This window comes from Somniosus microcephalus, chromosome 17 (assembly GCF_052327205.1).
Source record: "Somniosus microcephalus isolate GS21.2 chromosome 17, FLI_Smic_1.0, whole genome shotgun sequence".
NCBI lineage: Eukaryota > Metazoa > Chordata > Chondrichthyes > Squaliformes > Somniosidae > Somniosus > Somniosus microcephalus.
This window is the reverse complement of record NC_141003.1, coordinates 57388392-57397970: the sequence shown is the minus strand read 5'-3', so window position 1 is coordinate 57397970 and position 9579 is coordinate 57388392. Positions and strand designations below refer to the sequence as shown.

General features: G+C 41.2%; 1 protein-coding gene across 5 annotated transcripts in view; it reads left to right on the top strand.

Annotated features, from left to right (window-relative positions):
- Positions 1-9579, top strand: part of LOC147105737 (tyrosine-protein phosphatase non-receptor type 12-like) — a 144693-nt gene that overhangs the window by 105300 nt on the left and 29814 nt on the right. For all 5 annotated transcript variants that reach the window (XR_015081570.1, XR_015081569.1, XM_086010412.1 and 2 more), the window contains exon 13: positions 3454-4415. Coding sequence is in view for 3 of the 5 variants with exons in the window: in XM_086010412.1 (XP_085866538.1) it covers positions 3454-4415 (962 nt within the window). In the remaining 2 variants the exon portion in view is untranslated. The remainder of the gene's footprint in view (positions 1-3453; positions 4416-9579) is intronic.

Here is a 9579-nt window from a genome sequence, read left to right as displayed (position 1 = left end):
GCTTGTTAATTTTAATTTGAACTTTGCATATAAATTCAGTTTCAATTTAATAGCAAAGTCTTGTTTGGGTGGAATTCAGCATTGGGAGTAAACGGCACTGAAGCTTTTCTGGTAGATTCAAAAAATGCCAATTAAGTGAGAAGATCCAACTAATTTTAGCCAGGTGTACACGGAGTTGTGAGGCAAATTCCCAGAAAGACAAACTGGATACATAAGGGATAATGCAGCAGAAGAACAGCATTGTGGCATTTACTGTTAGTGAGGTGGTCATCTTCCTGTTGGAAGAGAAACCAGCTGAATGGGATGCAAAGAATAATTTAATGGTTTTCTATTTCATTTAAAGAAATTTCCTGTCAGGTGAGAAGCTTAATTTACAAATCTGTCTGATACTGAGTCTCTTGCATAAATTGCTGGACGTAGGACAGAGTGGCTTTGTCCTCTTGTGCCGCCTGCATCCACTTCCATTATCTGAACTTACTTTTACTTCTCAAAACAACATGTAACCGAGGGGATCAAGGCAGATATGATTTAAGTCAGTATATTCTGCTAAATGCATCTGCTGTATGCACTTCAAGGCTTTTGCCTATAAAACCTACGTACCGTACATCTCCTCTGGCTGTGTACTGATGAAAGATGCCTCATTCAACCAGGGTCTTTGATATGAGGTCATCAAAATTAGAAAATATGAAAGAACTGTAAAACAAATGAAGATCTTAACGACCATGTCTTGGTGATCTCATCCAGACTTGCATCCCCGCACACATCCTCCACATTAATATCGGGCCACTCCTGGCCCTTGCTCCACAATAAAGTAGCCATAATGCTCCTGTTCTTTGGAACTCCCTGCCTAATGCCCCCCCCACCCCCTCCCTGACTTTGCTACTTATCTCCTGCTTTCAAAAAGCTCCTCAAAACCCTACTCTGTGGCCACCCACCCATGGGAGAGAAGAGTGGCATTATTTTAAAATGGTTTTGCCTCTAATTTTGTTTGCTCAAGGCATTTACCTCCATGCACCCTCCCTGAGCTGAATAGATTCACAACTTGGATAGCATTTTTTGGATTTCTCCATTCGAAGGGAGGATTGTTTGCCACATGACCAGTTGTTTAGGATTTTTGTTTACTCATTTTTTGGATTCCATATTTCGGAATACTCTCCTAAGTGAACCCTTTGTCCCAGAGAAAGTGTTTTCGCTCTGCATAGATATCTAGGTAAATTCATAGCATGTGCAGGGAATGAACAGAGAACTTCCGAGTTAATTTGCTCTCCTTGTCTTTAGAAGGTGACAATCAAATTCACTACGCAATCAAATAGAATATACTAGAGAAACAAATCAAATAAATAGTAGCATTAACACTATTTTTACTGTAGTTAAATTTAGCTCATGTACTAGGCAATAAATTGTTTGGAGCTGCTGTGCTAAACTATGATGCAAGTGGTCACCTAGTGGTTCTTTTCCTTTTCCTGTTTTCTATAGAAACCATCAGGCAAAAATTTGGCAGATGGAGTATAATGTGGGAAAATGTGAGGTTATCCACTTTGGTAGGAAGAATAGAAAAGCAAAATATTTGAATGAAGAGAGACTACAGAACGCTGCGGTACAGAGGGATCTGGGTGTCCTCGTACTTGAAACACAAAAAGTTAGCATGCAGGTACAGCAAGTAATTAGGAAGGCAAATGGAATGTTGGCCTTTATTGCAAGGGGGATGGAGTATAAAAGTAGGGAAGTCTTGCTACAACTGTACAGGGCGTTGGTGAGACCACACCTAAAGTACTGCGTACAATTTTGGTCTCCTTATGTAAGGAGGGATATATTTGCATTGAAGGCAGTTCAGAGAAGGTTCACTAGGTTGATTCCTGGGATGAAGGGGTTGTCTTGAGGAAAGGTTGAGCCTATACTCATTGGAGTTTAGAAGAATGAGAGATGATCTTATTGAAACATGTAAGATTCTGAGGGGGTTTGACAGGGTAGATGCTGAGAGGATGTTTCCCCTCGTGGGAGAATCTAGAACTAGGGGTCATAGTTTCAGAATAAGGGGTCGCCCATTTAAAACTGAGATTCGGAGGAATTTCTTCTGAGGATCGTGAATCTTTGGAATTCTCTACCCCAGAGAGCTGTGGAGGCTGAGTCATTGAATATATTCAAGGTGGATATAGACAGATTTTTGAACTACAGGCAGAAATGTGGAATTGAGGCCAAGATCAGATCAGCCATGATCTTATTGAATGGCGGAGCAGGCTCGAAGGGCCGAATGCCCTACTCCTGCTCCTATTTCTTATGTTCTTCGGCCTGACTACGAAGGCGCTAGGCAGATTCCCTGATTGGGAAAACACACATACCTTCCAAAAAAAGTAATTGGAACACAATGAATTAAAATAATTAAATAATTTTAAAACGTAAATCAAACATGCATAAATCCTAAACGATATTTGAATTGAGTGGTTTGGCCCCTTGCTTAGACACAAGTTTCATTTTTGTCAGCTTCCCTACATTTAACTTTATGCTTTTTAACTGTAAACTTTGATGGTGTTATCTATCCGGCTTGGTTGAGTTCTTGTTTTTGTATTAACTTGTGTATTGTTTCCTTTTTCTTTGCTGAGAAATGTACACAAATTTTCCACCTTCTGTGGCATTTGTGGTCATTTAGTGCAGTGTGGGAGGCTTACTGCGATAATCTTGTCACAGCATCCTGGAGGTGAACAACTAGTTTTACATTTTGAATACAGTCGTGGAAAATAGTGCTGTGGGTTTTATAAGTTTATTGTACAGAGGATAAGATTTATAAAATTACAATTGGGTTCTTGAACAGTTACGAAGTGTGACAGCAAATCAATGAGTTGTATATGAGGATAATGATTGCAAAGTATTGCTGTGTAAAAATAAATAAATAATAATTTTAAAAAAATTTGATAATGCATTACTGTGGTTTTACAAAATTGGGTTTGAATCCAGGCCAGATGGACAGGACCCTGCATTCTGCTTGTGAGCTAATTTAGTGCTTAAATCCTTTGCGCTGTGGAGGGAAAAGCAGTAGTCAGTAACTGTAATTAGCTGGGTAAGAGGGAAACGAGGTTGATGTTGGCCACAGTGCTAAATTTGCAGTGGCTTTGTACGTACAAGGCAATAGTGCGATATTCTAGTTTATAGAATCTCTTGATTGCAGATTGGTTTCAATTTTAGTCCAAATGGTTTGTCTGCCACCTACTGAGTAAAGTAACAAAAGACCATCTTTGAAACACATACCATCAAAAAATATCAGCGTTGATGTGTGCTTAAGTCTGTTTGCTGTTTCTCATACTTGGTTCTTTCTGCTGTTTTGTGTGTCTAGATTCTTTGTCTTCAAAAGGTTAATATTAATCATTCCCTATTTTTGAGTAGTGCTACTATCTAATCCTTTTCCTTTTTTTCTCCTGTCTTTCCCCACCCCCCCAACCCCAACCAAAATTCCCTTAGCTGCCTGATAGAAGGAGATGCTAAAGAAGAAATCTTGCAGCCTCCGGAGCCCCAACCAGTACCGCCTATCCTCACTCCTTCTCCTCCGTCTGCATATCCAGCTGTTACTACGGTGTGGCAAGATAATGACCGATACCATCCCAAGCCAGTAGTACACTCATTCACAACACCATCTCCCACAGACCTCAATGAAAACTACAACAAACCTGTGGATACCTACAGACAGATTGAAAATTGTGCTGAACCTATTGAAAAAAGGCTGGAAAGAAAACTGAGTATTGAAATAAAGAAGATACCACTCCAAGAAGGACCCAAAAGTTTTGAAGTGTCCCCACCTGGTGCAAACAGCCCTTTTAACAGGGTACCATCAAGTAAAGTGAAGTCCACCTCAGCAATTGAGATTGAGCAAACCAGTAAATCGGTGGAATTAAGCTGTGGACAGATTTCTGCAAGTTCAGAGGTGGATGTTCTGCAGCGTTCTGATGCTACTCGGGAAGGGAGGAGTTCTGATGTTCTCCTGAGACCAGTACAATTGCCACTTAAAGAGAGAGCTCATGCCTTGTGGAATAAGGCAAGCTATGAATGTACACCAACTGCCTTTAGCAAGTCTTCCACTGGTGATAAATTGTACAATAGTCAATGCCATTCTTCGAAAACACCTGCTCTACCAGCAGAGCCATCATTGAAAGAGATACCTGTCGTTCAACATATGGCTGTGGACACCAGTGACCATTGTGTAAATGTGCCACCCCTCAGTTTTACAAATCCTCTCCACTCTGATGACTCTGAGCCGGAGGAGATGGATGTTGGGAAAGCCATACCTAAAAATGTTACCAGTATTTTAACAAGTGCCATTGTTACTGCCACCAGACAAAATGAAACCCCGTCAGCAAGAAAAATATCTCCTGTGTCTATTGCCCAAGAAAATCCACCCAGCACATTAAATTTAGGAGCCGAAAAATGTAAGTGCTTACTTTATACTAAGGAGGGCAGTACTCTTTTGGAGTGGGAGTTTTTGATCATTTAATTATTTTTGTAGAGTCTAACTTTTTAAAAAACTATATAAAACTTCACATTTGCATATTGGTGTTGGTTGTATTTTGGACCTTATAGCTGCTGTGCTGTATAATGTAAAAGCTAAGCCTACTTTAAAAAAAAAAAAAAAAGTGCCCACAAGTGTTTCACACTCAAACCTGGACTCTCTGAAAATAGATCAGTGGCTTTCGTTCACAATTTGTATATATCTAAAATGTTACTGTCTTGTGGAACTTTAGTATCTTCATTGAGAATTGGGCTGTGAGTACTTGCATAACATTTATAAAAATGATGGGGTTTTAACTTTAAACTACTATTAGGAGATTGTTTTACAATAACAATAGTTTTAATCATTTAGATCTAAACAGATATGTGGAGAAATAGTTCATGTACAAGTTTAGACAAAATGCAATATCTTGCACACAATTGACACTTCTGAAACATTAATTACCTTGACAAAGGAAAAATATCTGTCTTGTTCTTTTAGCAGTATTTTACCATTTTGCATTGATGATAACTGACAACCAGTTGAATTCCTACCAAAAAAATCAGAACGAGTAAATAGTGCTGGGTGAGCACCCTTTATGTACTAGAGTGGTTGACTAGTTTTAATCACGCTCTGATCATTTTAATGCAGGTAATTGACATCCTGTCCCATTGCTTGTGAAGTCCGGACTGGCTACGTTTAGCTGCTGACCGAGCCTTCCTTTTTAAGGCCACACTGTTCAGGTGCTTCCTGTGAGGAAGTGGTGTAAAGAGGCAGGCTAGGTCCTGAAGTTAATCACAGTTTGATTGCTGTTTGGTGAAAAGGGTGTATAGATTGCTAGATGCATGTACATTCCTGACTGCAGGTCAGAAATAAAAACAGCAATTATCTCTCTCTTGCATTCATTCTGATACTTGAGTGTGAAGAAAATTGTACAAACTTTTACGTAGACAGATTACCTAAACAATCAATTTTTCCGAATACATTTTCTCAGTGTGTAAATTGTTTGGAGCAGTTCATTGTAAGAGGTACTGTTACAGGACTTCTCTCATCGCATGTGGGTTCCAGTGTAAGGCACTTGATTGGTAGTGTTTAAGGACATAAAAACATAAGAATTAGGAGTAGGCCATACAGCCTTTTCGGGCCTGCTCTGCCATTCAATAAGATGGCTGATCTTCGATCTCAACTCCACTTTCCTGCCTGATTTTCGTATCCCTCGATTCCCCTAGAGTCCAAAAATTTATGTTATCTCAGCCTTGAATATACTCAGGGACTCCGCATCCACAGCCCTTTGAGATAGAAAATTCCAAAGCTTCACACCCCTCTGAGTGAAGAAATTCCTCCTCATCTTCTAAGTGGCCGACCCCTTATCCTGAGACTACACCCCCTAGTTCTAGACTCTCCAGCCAGGGGAAACAACCTCTCAGCATCTACCCTGTCAATCCCCTTCAGAATCTTATGTTTCAATGAGATCACCTCTCATTCTTCTAAACTGCAGAGAGTATAGGCTCAGTCGACTCACTCTCTTCTCGTAGGACAACCCTCTCATCCCAGGAATCAATCTAGTGAACTTTCGTTGCACCCCCTCTAAGGCAAGTATATCCTTCCTTGGGTATGGAGACCAAAGCTGTGCACAGTACTCCAGGTGTGGTCTCACCAAGGCCCTGTACAATTGCAGCAAGAGTTCCTTAATCTTGTATTCCAAACCTCTTACAATAAAGGCCAACATGCCGCTTGCTGTACCTGCATGTTAACTTTGTGTTTCATGTACAAGGACAATGTTTGACAGCACATTAACAGAAACTTTACATGAAAATTGGATAAAAGAGCCAAGTGGCTACCCTTGTGTGTTGTTAGTTGGTATGATTGCACTAGGGTGAGTGTGAGGGGTGGTCAGTGAGATGGGGATGTGATAATGTAGAGAGGGAGATGGGTGGAAGTCCAAGGTAAGTTGTAAGGTGTGAGTAAGGATGTGCTGGAGTAGGATAGGGAAGGCGAAGTGATGAGGCACAGGAGGAAGAAGTTGAATGTGACTTTGTACTAATGTTTCGTGATCTTATGAGATCATTGAAAGGTTTGCGTCACTGCACCCGGGTCCTCCTGATGACATCCCTGCTTGTGCCCTCGTCTGCCATGTTCAACCAGGCTGGGGAGGTTTTGTCCGCCCATGGGAAGGGACGAGGGCCTCCGTGTGCTGTGACTCCCTCCATAAGCATATGGAGGGAGTCATGGGAGAACCTGGATGCAGCCCTGCACTTCTGTGCAGTGATTGTCAATGTTTGCAGCACTTCAATGCTGTAGAACACTGACAGCACAAATGTCAAAAGAAAGTTGGCCATGGTCCCTTTTAAGGAAACCAGCTGATAACACGTCATGAATGATATCACCAGATCCGCTTCCTCTAATTGGATCGGGAAACACGCTGGGCGGGCTTAACAAACCCCAGCAACGCAAGTTCCTTTTAGGTAGCGGGATGGAGTCAGCAGCAGGGTCGCGACCTGCCCCGAACCCGCCGAGGTAAGGAAAATCCCGGCCTTTGTGTCCTCCTCACACCTTACTTTCCCACTTAGTTTTGTATTATCAGCAAACTTGGATACATTGTACTCGGTCCCTTGGTTTAAGTCATTGATATAGATTGTAAATAGCTGAGGCCCCAGCACTGATCCTTGCGACACCCCACTAATTACAGCCTGCCAACCTGAAAATGACCCGTTTATTCCTACTCTGTTTTCTGTCTTTTAACCAATCCTCTCTCCATGCTAATCTATTACCCCCCCCCCCCCAACCCCATGAGCCCTTATCTTGTTCAACAACCTTTCATGTGGCACTTTATTGAATGCCTTTTGAAAATCCAAATATATTACCATCCATTGGTTCCCTTTTATCTACCTTGCTAGTTACAGCCTCAAAAAACTAATAGATTTGTCAAACACTATTTTCCTTTCATAAAACCATGTTGACTCTGCCTAATCATATGGTTTTCTAAGTGCCCTATTACCACTTCCTTAATGATGTATTCCAGCATTTTCCTGATAACTGATGTCAGGCTAACTGGCCTGTAGTTCCCTGTTTTCTCTCTTCTCTCCTTTCTTGAATAGCAGTGTTACATTTGCTACCTTCCAAACCACTGGGACCATTCCAGAATCTAGGAAATTTTGAAAGATCACAGCCAATGCATCCATTATCTCCGCAGCCACCTCTTTTAGAACCCTAGGATATGGCCATCAGATCCAGGGGATTTGTCGGCCTTTTCTCCAGTACTTTTTTCTTTACTAATATTAATTACTTTAAGTTTCTCACTCTTGTTAGACCCTTGGGTCCCCATTATTTCTGGTTTGTTTTTTGTGTCTTCTACTGTGAAGACTGATATAAAATATTTGTTTAACGTCTCTTCCATTTCCTTATTCCCCATTATAATTTCTCCTGTTTCAGCCTCTAGGGGACCCACGTTTACTTTTGCTACTCTTCCTTTTTACATACATATTGAAACTGTTGCAATCTGTTTTTATATTTCTTGCTAGCTTACTCATTCTATTTTCTCCCTCTATCAATGTTTTGGTTGTCCTTTGCTGGTTTCTAAAACTCTCCCAATCCTCAGGCTTACTACTCTTGGCAAATTATAAACCTCTCTTAATCTAATACTATCTTTAACCTCTTTAGTTAGCCACGGATGGATCACTTTTTCCCGTGGCAATTTTATTTCTGAATGGAATGTATATTTGTTGAGGATTATGAAATATTTCTTTAAATGTTCATCATTGCTTATCTACCATCATCCCTTTTAATCTAATTTCCCAATCTAGCTTAGCCAATTCGCCTCTCACATAATGTAATTGGCTTTATTTAAGTTTAGTTTAATTATTTTTCCTCTCTGTGACTTGGTATCATGAATGACCAAGATTACGCTGAGACTTGGAATTCTATATACAGGAAACTTTGTGCTATCCGGCACCCACGGGACCGAGCTGCTGCCGTTGCCTCAAAACTTCCGTACTCTCCAGAGTTAATGTTGAGAGATACGGAGATTCTTATCTCCGTATTTGACAACAAACACTGTTGCTTAGCAACAGCTTCTAAACACTCGGGTGTGGCCCTAACGCTCTGTAGCTGAAGCTGTTGCTATAGCTACAGACCTTGCACAGCTTGACTGTTCAAACAAAGCAAAAAAAACAAACAAAGAATAAAAAACGGCTGCTGATTTTTGCCGGTGGCTCCAGATTGCCGGATAGCACAAAGTTTCCCGTACTGTATTGCTAGCCACGCTGTGCTTTGCTGTGGTTTTGCTGCTTTGGTGAGAAAGTGCAGTACAAGTGTTGCTGTATGGCAAAGTATTGAAGATAAAGTTACCTACAAGAAATGTCATGCATTTAGTTTCCTTTGCAGCATCACTGCAGGTACTTTAATGCCTATCTTTTTAGGAGGTCTCCTGTACTGCCATTCTGTTCTCTACTAATTGGAAAGCACTGAGTGGAAAGACATTTCCACCATCTAAAAGACTCACATCAGGAGTGTAATGGAATATTCACCAATTACCACGCGTCTAGATGGGTGCATCCGTCACAGTCTTTGAAGCTTGATGCCATCCAGGACTAAGCTGTCTGTTTGATCAGTGCCCCTGCCACTAAACTCAATATCCACTCCCTCCACCACTGCTGTACTGTGGCTCCAGTACGTACTATTTACAGAATGTTTACTTTGACAGCCTTGTGACCTCTACCATGAAGAAGGACAAGAACAGCAACATCATGGGAACACCATTAGCTACAAGTTCACCTGCAAGTCTCACGGCATCTGAATTTGGACATATTCTGCCATTCCTTTATTATCGCTGAGTCAAAATCCTGGAATAACTTAACAGCATTGTGGTAACACCATAGCCGTGGTGACTGCAGTGGTTCAAGTAGAAGGCCCACCGCCGCCTTCTCGGAACAGCTAGGGATGCGCAATAAAAAAAAAAAAAATTATTGCTAGCCAGCGACTCCCAGTGGATGAAAACAAGATCAGGCTCAAATAGAATGCGAGTAAAATTGGCAAACCAAATGAAATTAGCAGTAAGAAACTTGCTCCCCCCTATTTTTCTCCCCCCTTTTCCCCCCCCCCCCCCC